The 22,803-nt window shown below is 54.3% G+C and overlaps 2 protein-coding genes across 5 annotated transcripts in view; both read left to right on the top strand.

The window, feature by feature from the left end:
* SEPTIN5 (septin 5) overlaps nt 1-19,855 on the top strand; it is a 44,263-nt gene extending 24,408 nt beyond the window's left edge. For 2 of the 4 annotated variants that reach the window (XM_032705568.1, XM_032705569.1), the window contains 10 exons: nt 6,528-6,624; nt 7,131-7,217; nt 7,734-7,857; nt 7,965-8,099; nt 8,764-8,881; nt 9,191-9,292; nt 10,185-10,281; nt 11,461-11,596; nt 13,402-13,504; nt 13,812-19,855. In XM_032705568.1, coding sequence (XP_032561459.1) covers nt 6,528-6,624; nt 7,131-7,217; nt 7,734-7,857; nt 7,965-8,099; nt 8,764-8,881; nt 9,191-9,292; nt 10,185-10,281; nt 11,461-11,596; nt 13,402-13,504; nt 13,812-13,868 — 1,056 coding nt within the window. In that variant the 3' untranslated portion in view covers nt 13,869-19,855. Of the gene's footprint in view, nt 1-2,012; nt 2,318-2,343; nt 2,443-6,527; nt 6,625-7,130; nt 7,218-7,733; nt 7,858-7,964; nt 8,100-8,763; nt 8,882-9,190; nt 9,293-10,184; nt 10,282-11,460; nt 11,597-13,401; nt 13,505-13,811 lie in introns of those variants that run through there. The other 2 variants (XM_032705566.1, XM_032705567.1) reach the window with 2 other exon arrangements.
* On the top strand, nt 15,611-21,127 carry GP1BB (glycoprotein Ib platelet subunit beta). Its single transcript, XM_032705571.1, has one exon. The coding sequence runs from the start codon at nt 19,625-19,627 to the stop codon at nt 20,237-20,239; it is 615 nt and encodes a 204-aa protein (XP_032561462.1). The 5' UTR covers nt 15,611-19,624; the 3' UTR covers nt 20,240-21,127.
* Nucleotides 21,128-22,803: the final 1,676 nt, after the last annotated feature.

Here is a 22,803-nt window from a genome sequence, read left to right as displayed (position 1 = left end):
GCCTTCTGACTGGAATTCCTCCCTGACTGCCCCTCCTGAGAGCATGTATGATGTGTGAGAGCTTAAGGCACTCAGGAGACAGTAGTTCCTTGTGCCTCTCTGCACTGTCAGCACAGCTCCTGGGGCCGTGAACAACACTGTGGTTTTGTCGCAACTAAATCATTGTTGACTTCATCTGTGATCCCAGCTCAGAGGAATGCTCTGATTTGGTGCAGTGGGCTCGTGGGGACACAGCAAATCTCCATGTGCACTTAGAAGATACTTGTGGTTGGTGGCCGTGTGGCCTGTGGCCCTCAGACAAGGCTTTTCCAAGCCATGAAATTCATGGGGGTTAGGGAAAGTTTGCCTGCAGCTATTGTGGTTTATGGTGTAGAAGGACTGGTGTGAAACCTCCTGTTATCTCACTAAGATGCATCTCTGGTGAGCCACAAGCCCCTGCTCTTGGTGCCCAGTGCAGGCAGCGCGGTACCGTCACCGCTCCTCGCTCCCGGGCAAGCTGCAGACCCCAAGGTGAGTCCTCTGCCAGGAGGGCAGGGATTACCTGTTGTGAACCTAGGAGGAAAAAAGGTGTCATGAGCACGGCTTGACCTACCACTGGGCTGGGAGACCCGTGCAGGGTTGTCAGCTCCCTGAAGAAAGGAGCAACACTGCAGAGTAGGGGCCGAGCTGCTGAACGGGGCCGTGTTCTGAGCAGTGGCAGTTCCTGCCACTCCTGGATCTCAGTCCAGGCCTTCTGCTTGACTGCTACGGGCAGAAACAATTGGGAGCAAAACCCAGTGGGTGTAATTTAAGGATACTGCTGGCAGAGCAGGGTGGTTTGGAGAAGGGCTTCGTGCATGTGATATGACAGCTGCTGTATGGTGGGAGTTTTCCCTCTCTGGAAGTGTTTCCCAGTTCTCCTTCATTTATTTTTCTCAGCCTTTAGGACCTTGTGCCTGTGACGTTGCCTTCCCTCAGCTTGCAGGATGGCAGCATAGGTAAAACACTGGGGTTTTTTCCCTCTTCTTTCCTTTTTTTCAGCATATGGTATATATCTAAGACCTTTCCATTCTCAGCTGCCTCCAGACTTCAGGCCACTGGACCTTGTATGACTCAGTACGTTGTAGCAGAACCTGGTGCCAGCCACACTTGGGGGCGTGGTGGAGACAGCGGGTTGTGGCCCCAGGGTGACCAATGCAGACCCTGCAAGTCAGGTGCTCTGTGGAGCCACTGCCAGAGACCTGCAGTTCCCAGAGCAGCAGTGGGAGCTCTGGGAGCAGGGCAGGAGTACGGCTGAATGTGTCCTTCCCATTGGTGAGCAGAAAGTTGCTCAGGAAGCTGTGTGGCAAGGGACAGGTTCCTCCAGCACCACCAGTGCCGTCATCTCCTGTCACTTCATTATACATGCTGTGGTATTACCCTCCAGTTGGTTTCTATGGCTGCACAGAAAGGTGGAAAGCAGATCTTATAGGTAGGTTCAGAAACCAGACTTGAAGTTTAAATTAATTCTGTGGTGTGCTGGGTTTGTCTGCTTAACAAACACGCAGATACTTCCTTGTTCTGAAATGTCTTCAAAGGTTGGGTGGTTGTAAGGTCCAGAATACATCCAATTTGCTATTCCAATTGGATTCAGAGATGAGGCTGCAATAGAGTCTGGACAACAGATGAACCTGCACTGTGTGGAAGCAGATCCCCATCAACCAAGACTAGGATCTGGGGGCTGCGTTTGGGCCCTCCTTTTTGGGAGCTTTCCGGACCGCTGAGACCTTCACTCACACAGCCATAATCGGCATATTTTGGTGAGAGCAGGTTTCCTCCAGCAAACCTTTGTCTCGGCTGCGTCAGGCAGGATCCCTACTGAAATCCCGCGGCTGAACGAGCCCGTCTGTCAGGCGGAGCCGGGCTCTGGCAGGGACCGCATCCGGCCCGTGCGCGGCCCCTCCGCGGGACACTGCGGCGACATCGGCCCGGCCGCCCTGGCCTTTGTCCTGTCCTCCCGCAGGCTCCTCCCGCGGCACAGGCGGAGGCAGGAAATCCCGGGCAGCTGCCTGGGAGCCTGGGAGCCTTCCCCCGCCGCTCCTCGCCTCTCCGCCTCGCCTCGGCACCGCGGCCGAGCCGGCCCCGCGTGTGTGCGCGCGTGGGCGGGGGGGCTGCCGCATGGATTTGGCGAGGGCTGGCAGGGAACACATGGGTTGGGGTGCTGCGGCTGGCCCGCGGTGGCTGTCCGTCCGTCCCGCCGGCCGCGCTCATGGACGCGATCATCCTGCAGGAGCGGCTGGTGGAGCGGCTGCTGTCGCCGCGGCCGCAGGCACCGCGGAGCCACCCGGGCCGGCTGAAGGTACGGGGTATTTATAGCGCTGCGCGACCCGGGGAGCAGCGGGACACGGGGGGAGGATGGTGCCCGAGCAGGCGTGTGCGGCACAGGATGAGCCCTGCGAGGAGCAGAGGAGCGGCAAGGCGCTGGTAAGGGAGGGACGGCGGGGACGGGAGGCAGGGGAGCAGCCCCCGGGGAGCGGGGCCGAGGGGCGCAGCCGGAGATGTGCGACATTTTGGTTATTTGGTGCAGCGATTCCCTCCGCGAATGGCGTTTGTGCGCTGGGGGGGCTCAGGGCGGGAGGCAGCGCCGTGTGCCCACACGCAGTCTGGTTTGTGTTAATTAACAGCGTGTTAATGCCGTGCTTTGCTGGCCCGCGTTCCTTCTCTGCAGCGAGTGCTGGTGGGCGAGTGGTTGCCGAGGCTGCTCAGCCCCAGGCCCGAGGCGCAGATGTCCGCGGCAGATGCCCGGGGGCTGTTGGTGGCTCTGTGCGGTGAAAGGACGCGGAGGGTCCGGCTCCCTCCGGGCTGGGCTGGGCTGGGCTGGCTCGGATGTGGGGCCATGCCTGGCCGGGGGAGCGGCTGCAGGAAGGGCCCGGCAGGAGCTGGAAGGTTGTGCTGCAGGCTGGGACAGCGGCAGGCCCCTTCCCCCTGCAGAAGCGGAGCCAGAAGCAGCAGGATCCTAGCACAGCTCCATCATTTCTGGCGTTTGCTCCAGACCTTGATAGGGGCTATTCTTCAGATTCGTTGTGGTCCCATCGTGTTCAGTTTTAGCCCTTTTGAATATACCCAGCAAGGCCCCATTTATCCCCTGGCTGAATGGAGAAGTCACATGAGTCCTGGGTTGTTTTAAAAAGCATCTCCACCACAGAGATGAGGAGGGGATTGGGAAGGACAGGAGTGATGGAGGCTGTGCAGTGTGCTCTGCCTTGGAGCTACAGACAGCACTGCCAACACCTCCATACCGGGATAGCTTCTCCAACAAACCCACCCGGGCTTTGTTGCTTGGCTTGAGCTCCCAGGGAGAGCACTGCCTGCCAGGCAGCCCTGGCCACCTCACCGGGTATTGGGGGATGTGAGGATGTGACATATTGCTGTCATGTCCTCAAACCAGGATGTGTGCTGAGGGAGAGCACGGGTGTGGTTTGCTCGGCCTTGGGTGCTTTGATTTGTGACAGAGTCCCAAAGATTGGCCACTGCTCTCGGTGGCCTCTGCTGTGGTACATGGGGCACGTTTCCAGGCACGGGGGAGCGGGATGCCAGCAGGAACAAAGGCAGCTCCATGGAGCTGGCAGTGGGGAGAGGGGCTTCTTGTGCCAGAGTGCTGCTGGCTCGGCTGGCCGGGCCCTTTCCCGACAGCTGGAGCTGGAAGGGAAGCGTGGTGCCGTGACCAGCTGTCCTGGCTTCTGTCAGCGTGAGGGGAGCTGGCTTGGGAGGGTTGAGAGCACGCAGAGGGGGCAGTGATGCCTCCAGAACTCCTTCAGTCCAGGTCTCTCATCTGATTAGTGGGGTTTAGCTTTTCACAACCCAGAAAGCCTCCTGCCTCCTTCAGTAGTCCTCACAGGCCTCTATATTCTCTTCAGTGCTCTCCATCCCGTGCACAGTTGCACTGCATACACTGCCCTTGTTGAGTCTGACAGAGGTAGTGAGTGGTGTAGAGCTTTGAGCAAGGCACACACTGGGCTCAGGAGGGTCCCTGGGCTCCTTAAGTGCTTTGTTGATGCTGGCACACTGGCAGAGACAGTGGCACGTGCCTGAACACGGCTGGGATAGGAGCACACATCGGGTGCCTCAAAGCCCTGATGAGGAACCGTGGATCAAGGCTGGCCATGGTGCAGGGACCACACTGCTGTCCATGAGAGAGGGCTGTTGTAAGAAGGGGATCCCTCCTCAAGTTTCTCCTGGATCTCTTGCCTTTGCCCTTGGCAGACACGCTGGCCATCAGCCCCAGCAGGACTCTGCAGTACACCTATGGCTGCTCTGAGGGAGACTTGGCTGAGGACAGGGCTTTTCCCCTTGCAGCTCTGGCTGGCTCCCACAGTGAGGGGAACTCTTCTCTTGGTGTTGGGCTCAGCACTGACCTTCCTTTCTGTGAGGGGAATGACTGTGTGAGTCAAGAGCGAAGGGCAGTGTCCTCCACCAGCTGGGATTTGCTCATGTGGAATGTGGTGATTCCTCCAAGCTGTGGGGAGGCACCCAGAGGAATGGTAAATCCATGTTGTCTTGGTTGGGCTGAACAGAAATGAGAGATCAGGTTCAGCCAGTTACACCTGGCAGAAGTAAATGGAGTTGCCCCAGAGTCTCCATTGCCAGCCCTTAGTCATCCAGGTTAAAACCCAAAGGAAAGAGGAGAAGCACACCCTGCACCTCAGCTCTGGTTTTATTAGCACAGGACTAGTACTATTTCACGTCAGGTCGCTAGAGAGAGCAGGTGATCGTCGTCTTTCCAAAGTCTGGTAAAGGTCAGGGCAGGAGAAGCACAAAGGGAAGTATGTTGTATATCTGTGGTGCTTGCTGGGAAACACTGTACCTTCCAGTGCGAGGTGGGGGCTGTTCATGTCCCCTTTGGTTGTGTTGGTGGATGTGTTCACTGGGAAGCAAAGCAGCTGGGACACAGCCCTGGCACCAGGGGACACAGGCTGGAAGCAGCCTCTTCTTTCTTGTTTTTGGGACCTTGCCGTTATCATGTTTCTCGCTCTGCTTTGCACACCTTGTGTTTGCCCTTTGCTGAGCCTTTTGGGTGGCAGTTCACAGTGTTCTCCAGGCAGGTGTTGCTTTGCTACGTGCAGCTCGTCACCCTCCTCACCCCGGGGTCTCACTGCTGCTCCCTGCACTGCTGCTTTGGGATGTCCCTGCCCTTCAGCTCAGCCATTCCAGCTGCCAGAGCACTTGGGGCACTCTGTAATTTTCCCCCGTTCTCTCTAACTTCATTTTCTCTGTCCCTTCCTGCCTTCTGCACTGTGTGCTGGTGAAACAGCATTGCTTCAGCTATGTCAGCAAGGGAGGGAGGGGAGGGAGACCAGAGCCCACAGTCACTGCTTGTCAGGGTAGAATGACCAAGTGTCAGACCCAAACCAAACCTGCTCAGGAGTGGCACTGTCCACTTGCAGTGTGGAAATAAAGGCAAGTCAGCACTGCCCCGAGCCCAGCACACTGGACTGTACTTTGTGGGTTTTTTTAGTGTGTGGCCCAGGAATATAGTTATGCTTAGGAACAGAGGCCTTCCCTGCTGTGCTTGGAGGACAGGTGAGGACAGTCCCATTGGAGGCATCCGTGGCTGAGTGGGAGCTGGGGCTGGTTTGAGGAACTCCTGGCTCCGTGGATTTTTCTGTGGTGTGGATCCCAGGGGTATGATTATTTTCAGTAATGTTGAAAAGTCTGTCGTGTCTCTAGCATTTGTGTCTCTAGCATTTGTGAATGGCTTAGTGTGCTTGTACAGAGCATGTGCCAGGCTTGTGGGGTGGCTTTGGGTTTGTGCTGTGAGAGAGCACTCAATGACAGCATCTGGGGGTGGTTGGGCAGTAGGTAACACTCCTATAATACTAAATGGAATACCCTCACCAAAAGCATCTCAGCTGTGTTATCAATATTTCCACATCTTCCCGCTTCCCATGCTCCTTGAACTTCAGTCTCTTCAGAAATAACACAAGGGATTATTCAGGATTTCCTCTTACCCAGCCAGGAGTGGCTGTGACACAGCAAGAAATAATCCCCTCTCAGGTCAAGCAGAAGCTGAGCCACTGCACCCTCCTTTAGACACAGCTCAGAACAGCACAAGCCCCAGGGAGCTAATTACAGAGCTCTCCATCATGTACCTCATGTGCCTCTGGAGGGAGGGATGTAGAAAGGACCTGGGGAGAGGTGGCATTTGGTGACCCTGCTGTGAAGGGTGCCCTCGACTGTGCAGAGGAAGCAGAGGAAGCAAGGTGTGTCAGCAGCAGCCCCAGATGTGCTCTCTCCTGGGAATGGTGGGATGTGCTTTTCCCTTGTGCTCTCTATGCTGGGAAGCTGATCTGAGCAGGGCTGTGGCTGGGAGGGGTGTCCCCCTGTCCCCCCTGTGGGAAGGGCAGAGTCCCTGAGCCCAGAGGAGGTGTGTGCCCGCACTGCAGCCAGGGCAGGGACTGGCCTCTCCTCCGGCCCCTGGCTCTGCCCCAGTCCCCCTCCCCGTGGCTGTGTGAGGCTCGAGCAGAAGGGGTGGCACACCCTGACCTGCTGCCATGCCCTCTGCCCTGCAGGACCATGAGAAGCAGTACGTGGGCTTTGCCACTCTGCCCAACCAGGTCCACCGGAAATCCGTGAAGAAGGGTTTCGACTTCACCCTGATGGTTGCAGGTGAGGCTGCCCATGGGCAGAGGGGGCTGGGTACGTGGAGGGAACCAGCTCTCCTCACTCCCCTTAGGTGCTCCCACAGTGCCTGAGTCCTCCCCTCACTCTGTTCTGGTCCTTGTCTCAGGCCTTGCTTTCCTCCCCAGGCTGTGGCAGTTCCCCCAGGAGGAACAGGCCCCTCCTGACCCCTCACAACCCAATCAAGCAAGCTTCTCTACCAACAGGGACTGCTCTGGGTGGGGAAGGCAGGGCCAGACAGGGACCAAGGGAAAGGAAAGAGAGAGAGGGTGGGGGAGCTGGGAGATCACATTTGTACAAGGATTGAGACATCTTGCAGCAAAAGTCCTCCCACTGCTGGAAAAATGTAATGCCAATAAATAGCTCCTGACAGCTCGTCTCTCTCACTTCCTCTGGCTCGGGATTCAAAGCCTCATTCAGAGTTTCATTTGTAAGTCAATTAGAGGGTCATGTTGCTTGCTTTTTCCTCCTCCTCTTTGTGCTCTGTCAATTAGGAGAGTCGGGTCTGGGCAAATCCACGCTGGTGAATAGCCTGTTCCTGACAGACCTCTACAAAGACAGAAAGCTCCTCAATGCAGAGGGTAAGCTGGGGACAGAGAGGGGTGAATGGGTCTGTCTTAAGGACTAGTACTTTAGTTCCTTGCTTCAGAAGCAGCTACAGGCTCGTCTGGATCCCAGCCCTCTTGTTTGTGCTATTCCAGCAAAATGGTTTGGCTGTAGGCCTCTTCTATCCTATGAAGGGAAGATGAGGCTGCAAAGCAAGCAGTAACCCTTTGGGTTGAGATGTTGAGATTTGTCTTTAGTTCTTGGGTGCTGGAGAGTGGTAGGGATTTCCCTTCCCCAGTGACTGGACCAGATGTTCAGAACAGCTGGGCTGCAGGCACTTAGAGGTCTGGGTATCTTCTTGGAGTCTACCTGCTTGCTGCTGGCCTCCCATAGTACCACTCCCTTGAGGCTCCTTAGAGGATGATTGGGGTTTTTTGAGACCCATGTTAGTCCCTGTGCTCAGTGATAAGGAGGGAGTGGGCTTGTTCTGGCCGTGAGAGGGGATCCCCAGTGTTGCTGCCTGGCTTTAACTCACGTGTTCCTGTTCAAAGAGAGAATCAATCAAACAGTGGAGATCGTCAAGCACACGGTGGACATTGAGGAGAAGGGTGTAAAACTGAAGCTGACCATAGTGGACACGCCAGGCTTTGGAGATGCTGTTAACAACACTGAGTGGTGAGCAGGGCACTGCTGCCTTCCTTCTAGTCCTTGGCTTCAGAGTCTCTAGGAGACACTGATCCGTTGAACTCATGGTTTTGTTTGGATTGAATTGCCCTTCCCAGCTGGAAGCCCATCACTGACTACATTGACCAGCAGTTTGAGCAGTATTTCCGTGATGAGAGTGGCCTGAACCGGAAGAACATCCAGGACAACCGCGTGCACTGCTGCCTCTACTTCATCTCTCCCTTCGGGCACGGGTGAGAGCCCACACTCCAGGCCTGGAGGGTGACTCAGTCCAGAGGGAAGACCCTTGTGCCCCAGGATTGCCCTGCAGCAGCTTGTCCACTGTCAGGGCTGTTGGCACAGGAGAAGAGCTGTCTGGATGCTCCCCCTCGGCCGAGCATCACACCACCCCCAATCGCTGGCATGACAGGCTGCCTGTGATCAGGCAGAGCAGATCTCCCTCGGGCCTTACAGCCTGTTCTGGAAATCAGAAGAAACAATGCCACACAGACCTGTGTGTTCCTATCTGGCTGAGCCTGAGTGATGCATAGGAAAGGGAGTTTTGAGCTGCCCTGGGTCCCTGCCCCGTGCTGGCTCACGTTCAGCCTCGCCCGCAGCAGCCAGAGGGGCTGTGCTGGCTGCCCATGGCACAGGACAGCTGGAGTGAGACCCCAGGCTGTGGCCTGGGCAGTGTTTGGCCTTCAAGGGAGCCAATACCCAGCCTGTGTCTCTGTGAGATGTTCAGCAGCTAAAACTGGAGACAGCTTTCCTGAGGGTACAGCCATGGCTGAGGCTGTCCCAGTGCTGCTGCAGCCCTTGTGTCACTGCTGTCCTTTGTGCTGGGGGGGTGAGAGAGGCTGCAGGGGGAGCTGCCCAATGTGTCCTTCCTAACTGTGTCTCTCCTCATCCCTGCTGCAGGCTGAGGCCTGTGGATGTTGAATTCATGAAGGCTCTGCATGAGAAGGTCAACATTGTGCCCCTGATTGCCAAAGCTGACTGCCTGATCCCCTCCGAGATCCGGAAGCTAAAGGAGAGGGTGAGATGCTCTTTCTCTACAGGGTGTATCCAGTGGGCTGAGGAGGGAGGGGAGATAGATATCTATATATAGCTTGTTTGTGTGTATAGGTACATATATGCACAGACAGTACCTGCACATGTAGCTGCAGCAGTGCTGTGCTGTGACAAGGGAGGTAGTGTCAGCAGAGAGGCCAACTCTAGAAGTAACATCAAATCCTTTTGCTATCTGTAGGCTGTAACAAACCCATGGTAGCACAAACAGAATAAACCCAGTATTTCTGTATTGTTCACTTCTAAATCCTTTTGGTTTTGTCTTGCCTGGACACAGATCCGGGAGGAGATTGACAAATTTGGCATTAAAGTGTACCAGTTTCCTGAGTGTGACTCCGATGAAGATGAAGAGTTCAAGCAGCAAGACAGAGAGCTGAAGGTAAGGAACCTGCTCAGCAGAGGACTGGGAAGTCAGGCTCCGTGGATATGTGGGTTGCTCCAGAAGGAGCCAGAGCTGCCCTGTGTGTGCCAAAGGCCAGTGCCACAGATACCCAGGGAACAGCCTTGGCTCATGTGGGGGGTGGCCTGGAGAAGGTGCTGATGTCCTTACTGGTGCCATGAAGTCCAGTGTGGCATGAAGACATGGCACTTCTGCTCTCCCTCCAGGCAGTGTCAGTCAGCCTTTCCTCCATCTACCCCAGCCTGTATATTTAAGGTAAAGGCTGGGTTGTGCAGCATTTCTAAGCACCTATGAGTGATGCCATCAGCAAGGAGAGGTTTGCGAGTGAACAGGCACCACTGTGACACATAAGTTGCATGGGGGAACACATGATCCTACAGGCATGTCTGGAGGCCCCAGCAGCCCAGTCCTGACCTCCTCCCAGGCTGAGCCAGCCCTCAGTGCAGGGAGTATGGCCTTGTTTCTCCTGTCAGAGGGCAGCAATGGGCTCTGACTCTCTTCTGAGCAGAGAGGAGCACAGCCTGTACCTTCCTGCCTGGACAAGCTCTTGTCCCACATTGTCCCCCTTGCTCGGTGTCCCGGCCTCTTTGCTCTGGCTTCCTTGTAGAGCTTCCCTTAGAGAAGGGATGCAGGCTCCTGCAGAGATACAGCTTCCCCCAGGAGAGCTGAGTCCGGCTGGGAATCAGGCTGCCTGTAGGTCCCAGTGCCTTGGGATCTTCTCTGCCAGCTGAGTGGTGGTGTCCTGCTCGGTGGCATGTGTGGATATCCTTTCCTACCAGCACCTTCCTCCTCCTGCCCCACGGGGCCAGGGCCTGCCCTGGAGGGGGGTCTGTGGGCAGCAGGGGAGGGCTCAGCGGTGCCTCTGTTCCAGGAGAGCGCTCCCTTCGCCGTCATCGGCAGCAACACCGTGGTGGAGGCCAAGGGCCAGCGAGTCCGGGGACGGCTCTACCCCTGGGGCATTGTGGAAGGTGAGCCTGCAGCCTGGGGGCTGGCACTGTGAGGAGGGAGGCACTTACAACAGGGGTGGCAGGGGAGAGCTGCACTGTCTGTGCCACCTTTGGCACGTGGCAGGGGACATGAGACAGAGGCACCGGGAGTGGCTCAGGAGGTCTGTTACTGGGAGTGAAGTAATAAACCTGCCACGACAGACTGAAGAAGAGAGGCTCCAGTGTGAATGGAAGAATACCTGGGCTTTATTATGCACTAGGATTTGGCTTCTTATTAAGGGGGGAGGTATTGCCCATTTAGTTTCCAGGGAGAAGCCATTGCCTTCAGCCAAACAATGCTAAACCCTCCTGCACTCCTTCCTCTGCTGCCTCTCCTGTAAGGGCTGGAGTTGCTGGGCTGGAGGCTGTGCTGATGCACAATGTGTTTGTCTCCAACTTTCTTCCTTTCTAAAGGGAGAAATTACATAAAGCCCTGGAATGGCTTTGCTGCTGTTGCTGACTCCCCCGTGCTGGTTTGTTGCTTTTAGGCCTTGCAGCTTTAGATCCCAAAAGCTTGTGTGTGCACTCGTGGCTGGTGGTGCTGGCTGCCCAGCTGCTGGCTCTGGTGCCTTGCTGGCTCCAGAGGGCACTGGGCCTGTTGGGATGCTGGCATTTGACATAGGATCAACTCTGTGACTGCCCGTGCCTGGCACAGCTGGCTTCCCCCAGCCCTGCAGAGAAGTGAAGGAGATCACATGGCAGCACAGCTCTGCCCACAGTGCTGTCTGGAGCCAGGCTCCCCATGGCAGCAGCAGCTCTTTCAGCTCTCCATCCTGCTCTTGGCTTTGCCCCTCAGGGGCTGATTTTGTCTACAGGGGCCTTTTGATAAGTCCTGAATTCTGATGAGACAAGCAATTGCCTCCAGCACCAGCTGCGCTCACTCTGGTCATAACAGCGACATCCCATGTACCTGGGATCCTCTCTCATGCTTAATTAATCCTGTTACCCAGAAAAAGTCCTGGTAGCACAGTGACTTCAGCAGCCTGGCCTCAGCATTGGAACTGCAGAGCATCACGGAGGCTGTGCTTGGCAGTGGAGGGGGAGGGTGGGGGGAGGATGAGGAAGGAGCCCTGGAATGGGGATTTAGTCCAGCCTGGGTGCCAGGGCTTCCTGGAGTAAGCTGGTGGGGTGTGAAACACTCTCCCCTGGTTGGTTGTGCAGTGGAGAACCAGGCTCACTGCGACTTCGTGAAGCTGCGGAACATGCTGATCCGGACACACATGCACGACCTGAAGGACGTCACCTGCGACGTCCACTACGAGAACTATCGAGCTCAGTGCATCCAGCAGATGACCAGGTGGGTCCCCACTGTGGTGGGAGGGATGTCTCACAACAGCTCATTGCTGTGGGTCTGCTGGGGACACGCTGGGCTGCAGCCTGGGCACTGGCACTGGGAACTAAAGTAGCAAATCCGAGCATGTTTCCCACAGCCTTTGAACCTGTGGTGGGAATGCTGCTGACAACCCATTTTACTGTCTGAGGATTTCCCATGCAGATATTGGGAAACAGGCCTAGAGATTATTTTGGAGAGGTGTTTCTGGCAGTGGATGAAATACATCCAGCCTAATAAAATGGGATAAACCATGTCTGGTGACTGACAGCTGTGTGCATTGCTGAAGAGGAAGGTGTTCTACCATCTGCAGTTCTGTCCAGATGACAGCATGACCCTTGGGATGCTGCTGTTTCTCAGACAACAAAGCCCAGGCAATTAGTAAGACAACAGGTCTCCAAAGATTTCTCTGCATTGTCTTCCCATTGCATTTGATTCTCCATGGCTTTAATCACAATGATCAGAAAACAGAAGGGAGAACACAAATGGGTTTCTCATTTGAGACCTCTGTTTTTCCTTCTCCCTTCTATGACTGATATACTGGTGACAGGGTTGAGATTCAAGCAGGTCCTGGTTGCTCTGTTGAGGCCCAGCCCTGGCTGGGTGTCTGTGCTGCCCTGTGTCAGAGCAGCAGTGGCTGTGCCTCAGCAGGGAGCAGCCCGGGCTGTGCCGACGTGCAGGTTGGCACATCCTCTGGACACGCAGCGTGTCCCAGTCCTTTTGCATAGCAGACAGGCCTGTTTGTTTGAGCAGTGAGTGCATGGAGTCCCAAAATAACTATGTTAAATGCTAGAGCTGCGTGAGCAGTGTCACAGCTGCTGTTTAGGTGGGCTGTGTGTCTATTAAAAGAAGAGCATGATGCAGAAGCAATTGCTAAGCTCAGGAGGAGCTTCAGCTTGGTACCATTTCTCACGCCATGGTTAGTTCCATGCCAATGAACAAGTCTCATAAAACCAGAGCAGGGCCCTTTCTAGAGAGTCCTTTTGGGAGCAGACCCCAAGCTCCAGGGCTGGAATTGTCTCAGTGGTGAGGCAGCGGTGACTCCAAGTGGTGAACGCCTGCAAGTGACATCTCGAAGTTCCAATTTCAGCCCAGATGTCAGTGGCTACTGTCATCCCCTCCTCACCTACTGAGAGCTCCTCTGACTTCTGGAAGAAAGTCACCTGCTTTCTCTGTCCCCTGCCTGCACTTGTGTGCACCCCCAGCCCTCACAGCAATGCTGCTGTTTCTTGCCTCCCACCTCCTGAATAGGAGGGCAGGCTTTGTTACTAGACCTGCAGCAATCAAACTGTTCCTCTGGTTTTATCTTCCTGGAAAAAAAAGGCTCACGGTGAGCATGTGGTGCAGGAGGGATGCTGATGGTTTGTGTTGATGCTACGTGTGTGTGTAGGCACACAAATAGAAGAGCCAAAAGAGGCTGGATAAATTGTCTCTTAATATCTCTGCTCAGCTTGCCAATGCAATTACAAAAGGTGGTTGGAAATATCAGCCTCTTCTGTGTTTGCTCTCAGTGTAAGCTTGGTTTGGATTTTCTGTTAGCTACCCACACACTTGTATTTTGAAAACTGTCATTGATTTTGGTCGCATTTTGTATCCAAGTGTATCCCACAGCTTTGGGCTGGATTGCCCCCAGCCCTTCCACCTGGCTGGGTGAATGCTGCTGCATTGCTGGCTGGTCTGCCACAGGCAGTGACAGTGCCTGTGTGGTGACACCAAAGCCAGCCAGCCTGAACCACGACTGACTCTGTTTCTGCCTCTCTCTGTCTCTCCAGCAAGCTGACCCAGGACAACAGGATAGAGAGCCCCATTCCTATCCTGCCTCTGCCAACACCAGACACTGAGACAGAGAAGCTGATCAAGATGAAGGATGAGGAGGTGAGACCCGTTTCTGCCTGTACCTCCCTGGTGCTGGAGCTGGAGTCTCAGGTGTTTCTCCAGGGCTGCCCCATAGAGGCTGTCCTGAGCCTTCCCCTCCTGCCTTCCCCATCCTGGGCTCCTGCCCGCAGGGTGGGAAAGCTGCAGCTTCCTGTCAGGGAGATGTGGCCACATTCCACCCCAGGTACAGGTGCCTCTGTGCTCATGCAGGAGTTAATGCTCCCTGAGGGATCCCTTGCCAGCTCCAAGGGCTGCCCCAGTGAGGATCAGCAGGTCCCTTCCTGACTCTCTCCTCTGTCTCCTGCAGTTACGGCGGATGCAAGAGATGCTGCAGAAGATGCAGCAGCAGATGCAGGATCAGTGAGAGGCAGGTACCTGGAGGGCAGAGGGAATCCCCCAGTGACCACAAGACCTGGCAAGAGCTGTGAACGTTTAGAAAAGGTTTCCTGTTGTATAGAGACTCGTGGGCAAGAGCTGCACCCGCACCCTCTAATTTATTAGCAGCAATGTTGGCTTTTCGGCCACCTGGATTGTGGAGGAGGCTGTTCACTTAACAGTTTACTGAAGTGTATTTCTTTCTTAATATTCTTTTTTTTTCTTTTTTTTCTTTTTTTTTTTTAAAGAAACTAGCCTGGTAAGTCTCTAAGGCATCCTAAAAAAAAAAAAAGAAAAAGATCCTCCTTTCCCATGTACTAATCTCTTGTTTAGGAATGCTCTGGTATTTAAAGTCCTGGTTTCTCTGGTGTACAAACTTAAAGACTCTCTGTGTCAATGCACGTAAATGTTTACTCCCAAGTGAGGTGCTGTGCCCCTATCCCTGTTGCCCTTGTCTGGGGCCAGCACTGTAAAGGCAGCTGGACCCTCCTGTGAGTGTGACCTGCTCAGGTGTCTCAGCCTGGGGACAGCTTTGGCCACAGAGCTGGGCTGGGGGTTCCTCTGTGCCCTGACCTGCTCAGGAGTACTGATGGTTGCCTGGTTTCCTGTCTAGGTTTTTATGGGTTTTTTGTTTAGTTGGTTGGTTTTGTTCTTCCTATCAAGAAGCTCCAGGATATTTGCACTGAACAGCAAGGGACTGAGTCTCTCAAGGCTGGTTAGAAGAAAACGCTTCTCTGACTCTCAGTTATATCTTTCTGGCAGAGAGGATGAGTTGTTTATTCCCTGCAAGGACTTGATGGGAGTGAGCACCTTCACTGCCATGGTTTCCTTCCTTGGCAGGCTGGAGGTGTTGGTAGATGAACCCCAGGGCCCTGCAGTAGCTGGGTGAGGGTATCTCTTGGTTTAGCTCTGGTCATCCAGCTGCAGTGTGTCTTCAGTGTCTGCTCTGAAAAGCACTGTGGCAGCCAGAGTGCTTGGCCAGGACTGCTTTGGAGTAGAAACTCTAGGGCTGAAACCCAACCCCAAATGCAGACCTGTGTCCTGTCCCCAGGCTTTGCAGAGCACACTACTGGCTCTGAGCTTCTCCTGGGGGAAGGGGCAGTTTTTGTAGGCTTGTACTTGAGATCTGCAGGCTGCCTGTCCAGGCAGGTGTTCCATCAGTGTGGCAGGAGTAGGATTGTCACTACCTGGGGCTCAGCACAGCCCACCAGACTTGGCACTTGCTCCCCTGCCCTTCCCCTGGGACTCAGCCCTTCTCCCCCTCCCTAGTCCAGGGCTCTTCCTGTCTTAATGCTGGGAAGGCTGGTGGATCTGCTGGGCAGAGATAAGAGCACTCTTTGAGCAGCAGCTCCTGTCTTGTTCTTGCTTCCTGCAGTATTTTTAACTCTAGTCCAGCCAGAGCAGAGCCCTGGAGTGTGATGTGCCTGACAGGGCAGGGCTCAGCAGCAACACTGCCACGCTCACAGGAATCAGGGCTGCTGAGGAGACACTTGGCTCTTCTCTCTGACTCCAGGGAGTGCTCCCATGGGCTGGACCCTTCTGCTCCTTGGCTGATTCCTCTCTCCCCTTTCCCCTTTTGTATCTGCTCCTCCATCTCTGGATCTCCCCAGTAGATCTCCCTGGGTAGGAAGCACAGTGTTGGCCAGGAATAGCCAGGCCCTAAATTCTGTTCTTAGGCACTTCATTTGTCTGATTCCTCCATGGGGCTTTAAAGTCCTGGTCAGGGCTTGTCGAGGTGGTGAGTAGGTTGGCTGGTTCCAGTTATTCACTGTACAGAGCCTCTGCTTAGCCATGGGCTGTAGGGGCAGGGGACAGACCCTGGCACCCTGTGGAAGGACAGAGTGAGGGTGGAAGCCCTTTGGCAGAACTGTGCAACCTGGGCAAGAGCAGTGTCTAACAATGTTGTTTTTTTTCATTCTCCCCTATTTTGGGCTCAAAAGTGGCAGTGCCAGCCTAGGAGAGCAGAAGGATTCAGCTTGGCTTCAATAACATGCAGGACCAAGGTGCCTAAGGAGTTCTTTGTGCAGTGTGCTTACTTGAGCAGTGGAGTGGCTGGAAACCTTCCTCCAGCTTTTCTGGAGCTGGTTTGCTTCCAGCCAAAGCTGCAGGTCTGCTGAGTTCTCAGCTTTCTGTGCTAGTGTAACAGGGAACACCTTGAAGTACCTGTCCCCTCTTTTCTTGCACTAGTCTTGTTAGTGAGGAGGATGTTCTGTTGCAAATGAGCCCTGTCCAGCTGGAGATGTTCCTCCTTCAAACAGATTTATTCCTAGAAGATAAAGGAGACTTTTTCCCTTTATCAAGGACATAGAGCAGCTGCCAGCTCTTATAGGCTGTGCACAGAGGTGCTGTGTGCTGGTGAGAGCACAGGTACACTGGTCACAGGCAGGCAGGGTTGCTGAGGGTGGATCTCCCCCTGTCCCTCTGGGTGAGGAAGTCTCCATCAGCTCAGTGCACGTGGCTCCTACATCAAGTTGATAGTCACAAGTCTGTCCTCTACAGAGAGCTGAAGTCTTTGGCTACCAGCTGGCAAAGATGGTTCAAGTTGCATTTAGGAAAAAGCACACAGGAGTGAGGCACCAGAGATGGCTTCTACAGAGGGGCAGCAGTACCACTGACATCACATCTCCGTGTGGGAGGCTCCCTACAGAGGGCCAGAGTTTGAGGGCTGCTTGGAAAGGGATTAGAGACTGATTTTGGGGGGCACCAGGGAGGTGCCTGGAAGGTGGCATCTGTTTATGAAAGGAGTACTGTGGCATCAAGTCACCCAGTAAGCAGAGAAGAGACTCCTGAACACGTGTGGTTTGGCCGTTCGGCTCTGGCAGCGAGAAGTGTGGATAGGAAAGTAATTTAACACCTCCCCTCACGCAACCCTCCCCAGCCCCAGTGCGATCCCTGCTCCCCAGGCACATTCCCGTGCCTCTGCCCAGCTCTGTCCTGCTGTGTGGGGGCTGCAGGGGTGGTGTCCCACTCTCGGGTGCCCCAGGCTGCAGTGGGCTCTGGGTCCCCCTCAGCCCTGTGCCTGCCTGGGGATGGAGCCAGGGCATGACGTCCTCGTGTGCTGTGCTGGTCCTGTGCAGTCCCTGCAGCCTCCTGCATGCTCCTCTCCAGGGAGGGATCCCCCTCCTCGTGCTCTGCAGTGGCATTCCCTGCTCTTCCTCACAGACTCTGCTGTGCTGTAACGCTGGCTTGCTCCTGCCACACACCTTCCTCACCCCCTGCTCCATTCCTAGGCTCTTTGTTTCCTGTCCATCTCTTGGGTTATTATAATTATATTTTTTTGTAAATTTCTGTTTGAACATTTTGTCATTGTGAACAAAGAAAAATGAAACCTTTTAAAACGTATCCATTTTATTAAATGATTATTGTTATTATTATTAATGTTTACTACCTGAATTGATCAGTGAAATAAATACATTCAAAAACCCAACCTCTTTCTGTTTAATTTTCAGCCCTCTTCAGCAGCATTGGTGATGCATTGTGGGCAGGAGAGAGTAAAACTCACCCTGTTTCTCCTTTTATCTAATTCTGTCAGAACAGGCTCCAGGCAGGACTTCCTGCATGGGATTTCTGGCCTGGTTGTGCCAGAAGCTAGCAAGCTGATCTTGAAGTTCTTCTGTCTTCAGGCTTCCCTTAGGAGTGGTGTCTAACTCAGCACTGGGCAGCTGGGCAGGATCCAGTCCAGGCACTGCAGTTTGTAAGTAGCCAGAGGAGCGTTGCCAGGTCTGTGCTGCCTGCAGAGCACAGTGGGCCTGGCTCTGGGTCAGCTCTGAACGCCTGCCTGGGAATAAACGGAGCACCAAAGGCACGAGACGAGGTAGGTCTGCTGAGCAAACCCAACCTGCAGTAGTTGAGCTGCTCCCGAGTGGAGAGAGTGCCCTGCAGGAAAAACTGGGTTGGTTTGTTAGCCTAAGATCTCTTTCCCACTCTGCCTGCCCACCATAGTGGAGTGATCTGCCCCAACTTCATAGAAATTTAAAGCTTAATTGTTTTCTTTAGAGCATCAAAAATTTTCCCTAGGGCCAAATCCTGCCATTATTTTCACCCTCAGTTCTCCTCAGCATGACCACATTCAGGGCATTCATCATTTCTACTCTGTGTGATGTGCACAGGACAAGGTAGCAGAGTTGTGCTCGGTGGGGCAACAGTTTCACAACATAATTCTGGTGGCCTTAGCCTGAGGAGCACAGTGAATGCCTGGTCAGGCTGGGGGCACAAAATTGTCTGTGAAGGTGTGATGGCCATGAGAACAGATTCTACCTAAATGTATTTCGACCCTTGGACTTACCTGTTCGAGTATTTGTGTAATGCAGCTTCTGAATAAAGCACGTGGTCAGTCTTTCTCATTTCTATCAGCAGATCTTTCACTACTAAGTAGGAGTAGATTTGTGTCCCTGTTTAAGGGAAACCCGAGGGTCAGCACCTGGAAAAGTGCTAGTTCTCACCCCTCTGCCAAGTGCAGCTTTCCTGATGAGATGGGAAACCAAAGGCCACAGTGCTCAGGGAGTGTGGTACAAACCAGTAATGCCACCTTGCAGCTGAGGTGCATTTTGAGTTGCTGTGCCATGAGACTGTGCAGTGTGTGTGCCAGGCCCAGAATCACAGTTATCGGTACCGTCAGCATCCCAGCAAACATGTTCTCGTGGGCAGTGCCAGCTCCTGTGCTGGGGAAGACTTGCTCAGTGCAGCATCAGCTTCCCTGACATGCAGCAGACGTGGGGGAGGCCTCGTGTGGGAGGTCCCGGGGCTGAGCCGGACCCTTATCTTGCCAGCCAGCTGGGAGGGCATTATCCGGGATCAGCTCTGCAGGGCACACTCTGCACTGGCTGGGCTGCCTGAAGACCTTCCTCTGGTCCTGTAAAGCCAGCGAGAAAGCAAGGATTGTACTACTCTGGTAAGTCAACAGTTACCTTCTGTTCTTTTTTTCTCTTTGGTTGACAGCACAGGGAAGCACTGCTTTGTTGCAGGTATGTGTAGTTGTTCTCCTGGAGAATTATAGCAGCTCATGTGCTCAGCAGTGGCACGAGGCTGTAATGTAAAGACACCTCATTGACCCATGTCTTGCAGCACAGTCACAGCTCCAGAAGGAGATTATTCACCTGCTGGAGCAAAACTACCATGGAAAACTCCACTGACCTCCACCCTCAGTGATCAGTACCCTTTCTGTGGCCAAGGACTGTTTATCACTTCTTTCCAAAGCTGGAAAGGCTATTTTTCGCTTGTGGTAACAGTAAATTTATTTCTGAATCTCCTCTTACAGTTTGCATGAACAAAGCTTTGCTTACAGGTAATTCAGAGCTATGATAAGGCATGAGCTGTTTCATATTTTAGTTTTTGATTCCTTGACGGAAATTTTATTGGCTACTCTAGTAATTCACCTCCACTAATGCTGAAAATAGAAGCAGCTCTTGTACACTTTGGAGGACTAGTGAAAATGTATTTGATGGCTGCAGCTAAGCCTCCCAGTAGCTATGTGTTCATATCCCTCCTCAAATACAGGGTTGGAAGACCAGGAACATTCTCTCTCCTGTAAAGAGAGACCAAGATTTTGCACATCTCTTTTAATTTTGTTCTTTTCAGAGCTCTTGCACCTGTGAAGGACACCAAATTCACTCAACTTTAGGAACTCATCCTCAGAACAAACCAACAAAAGACCTGGGGCTGCGGTGTCAGTCCTGGAGTGTGTGGTGTCTACTTGCCTGGTCTTCACCTCATTCAGTCTCACCAGGGAAGTGTTTGCAGGTGAAGATGAACAGGGAAATTCTCTTCTTGTCCCTGCTTGGCTTCCTCCCGCTCGTGATACCCACCTGCCCTGTGCCCTGCAAGTGTACCAGCACCATTATTGACTGCACCTCGAAAGACCTCACTGTAGCAAACCTGCCCATTGCCTTCCGTCCTTCAGCTGAAATTATCCACCTCGGTTACAACAGGCTCACCTCTATTCCCAATGGGCTCTTTGACAACCTGAGGAGCCTGCAGGTAGTGTACCTGCAGGGCAACCCTTGGGAATGCACCTGTGACATCCTGTACCTGCGCTCCTGGCTGCAGTGGCAGCAGAACCGCACCCTGTACCGGGATGTGAGGTGCAGCTCCCCGAGGCACCTGCAGCACCGGGTCATTGCCTACCTGACAGAGGACGAGGTCAACTCCACGTGCCAGTACTGGTACTGCAGCCTGGCTCTCCTCTCTCAGCTCTGTCTCTTCATCCTCCTTTTCCTCCAGGGTATCTTGGTTATCTTCATCATTGTTTACCTGCAGAAATTTCGGAGGATGACCGCTGAAGCCCGGAGCACCACCCGAGAACTGCACCAGCAGGTTGACCCTTGGGTATCTTCTTCAAGAAACCCCTACAACAATGATTAACATCCCAAGACTGAAGACCCTCCTCCTCTTGGGGGATGATGTGCCAAGCTCCTGTGGTTTGTGATACCCAGAGCGGACATCTGATCCTGACTGCAGTCCAAAGCAGGACTTGAACTATCAGACATTTGCCTGTGTTCCTAAAGAACCAATCTTGTGGGTTTTTTAATGCTTTGAACTCTTTAGCATGATGTTGATTGCTTTGCTGAGCTGGAAGTGGCTCTGGTTTGGTAGATTAAAGAAATCATAAACTACAGTGACCAGAACTGACTCGAATGGCTCACAGGGTCCTAAAGGCTACAGAGCTTGATCCCTCCTATGCTACAATATCTCAGCCACACTTCCCACGATGCTTCTGGTTGTGTTGGGTCCGGTGAGGACAGAGGTGGGCAGTGAACAGTTAAGGTACTAAGGACTAAGACAGTGGAGAAATACAGTTTCCTCGTGTTACCACAGACTGCCTTAGAATCTTTGGCCGAGTGACTTAGTCTTCTCCTGCCATGGTTTCCCCCATCAGTAAAAGAGAAAGAAAATTTCTTCTTGCTTGATGCATCTTTTCCAATGTTCTTCTGAGGGAGGGAGAGAATGTTTAGAAGCCCACCTATTTTATCCTGTCTGCATTCCTTTTAATCTTCTTACAGTTTTAATACTGACTTCAGCTGAGTGAGACTGGGGCCCTGAATGTTTTTGAGATATTCATCCTGAAGCCAAGAGTTGTTGAGACCAGTGGCTCGCTCTGGCTGTGCCTGTAACAGCACTTGGCATGAGAGATCTGGTCTTTAGAGACTTAAACTGCAAACCCCACTGATGTGCCTACTGCTGGTTATAGTGTCCCTTAATTATTTTTGAAATGAAGCAAAAATGAAATAAAATAATGACGCCGGTTGATGTTCTCTGTTCTACGCTGGGTATGGTGCATGCTGCTGTGCCCCCGGAGTTCCTCACGCTCAGACCGTGCCGGGCAAAGCAAACCCCGGAGCATCACGGGACAGGGGGGCAGTGACGGGACAGGGGCAGTGACGGGACAGGGGCAGTGACGGGACAGGGGGGCAGTGACGGGACACGGGGGCAGTGACGGGACACGGGGGCAGTGACGGGACAGGGGCAGGGCCGGAGCAGCCGCGGGCGCCCCGCGCGCCGGAAGGGCCCGCGCGGCCCTGCCCGTCCGCGCCTGCGGCACGAGGGCGTGAGGGGCGCGAGGAACCGTGAGGGGCGCGAGGGATCGTGAGGGGCGCGAGAGACCGTGAGGGACCGTGAAGGACTGAGAGGCCGTGAGGGGTCGTGAGAGGCCGTGAGGGACTGTGAGGGGCCGAGAGGGACTGTGAGGGGCCGAGAGGGACTGTGAGGGGCCGAGAGGGACTGTGAGGGGCCGAGAGGGGCGAAGGAGCCGCTCTGGGGCTCTCTGAGGTCAAAGGGAGCCCTGGATGTCTGTGCCTCAGGCTCCAGCTGGGCGCGGGGGCCGCGCCCGCCCCAGGTGCTGCAGCGAAAGGCCGGGGGGCCTGGGCGGGCGGAGCCCCTGTGAGGGTGCGGCCCCTCACGGACGGACGGACGGACGGAGCGAGCCCTCGTGAGGGTGCGGCCCCTCCCCGGCGGCGGTGTCGGGGGCTGAGCAGGACCTTCCCTACGCTGTGAGCGCCGGGCCAGCCTGGCTGAGGTGAGTGACACGGGGCTCCGCCCCGGGGGTCTCTTTCTGCCGTTTCCTTGCTCTGCCCGTGTCCCTCCAGCACTGACCCCTGCGGTGTTGGCCTGAGTGTAGCACTGGCACTCAAGAAAATGGGGTCCAGCTCAGATTTGTGTTTTCTTCTGAGGTTTGCGCCTTGCTGGACTTCAGACAACGTATGCCTATCCCCCACAGTGTCCCCAGGACCATGATCTCTGAGGGGGGACACGGCTCCACCAAGAGCCTGCTCTGTGGAGAGGTCCACACTGCTGCTCCATGAGGCCCCCAGCACTCTCAAATCTCTGATTTTTAAGTACTGTTATGTTTGGGGTTTTTTTAATTATTTTTTCCCTCCCCGAGGAACAACCTTTCTATAGGAATGGAAAGCCAGTTTTCAGGCTTGTTCCTCCCCCATTGTCCCTTTCCCAGAATCAAGATGCAGCAGTGTAAGGAAGTAGCAAAAACCCTGTCTTCCTTTCACTCCTCCCTTCTTATTCCTTTAGGTCAATTATACTGTTATTTTAGTGGTTTATGCCTGTTGTTGAAGTTCTTTACTGATACATGGAAGGCAGGTAATAGGCCTTTTCTTTCCCGATGCTTTGCTGGTGTGGCAGAATGATTCCCCGGGCTTGCCTGCGGATTTTCAGCTGAATGTCCCCGGGCTGGAGGGTGTTGGTGGTGGCTCTGGGCAGTACTGACAGTGCCAGTGGCACAGGTTCATTTGCCAGGACAGGCTGGACTGGGAGCAGGCACAATCCCAGCCCTGTGGCTGCTCAGCCTGTCAGCACTGCCGTGGGGTGCTGGAAAACCCTCAGGGCTCAGTTTGCCCACAGACAGAACAACTCCTGACTGTGGTTTCACTTCCCCGGGGAGGAGGCAGGAAGGGGTCCTGACTCTGCGTTGTTCA

Source organism: Chiroxiphia lanceolata, chromosome 18, assembly GCF_009829145.1.
Source record: "Chiroxiphia lanceolata isolate bChiLan1 chromosome 18, bChiLan1.pri, whole genome shotgun sequence".
NCBI classification, from domain to species: domain Eukaryota; kingdom Metazoa; phylum Chordata; class Aves; order Passeriformes; family Pipridae; genus Chiroxiphia; species Chiroxiphia lanceolata.
This window is presented reverse-complemented; position numbering and strand designations above follow the sequence as displayed.

Excerpts from the sequence above, each read along its gene's own strand:
- GP1BB (XM_032705571.1), top strand. The coding sequence starts at position 19,625 with ATGAACAGGGAAATTCTCTTCTTGTCCCTGCTTGGCTTCCTCCCGCTC.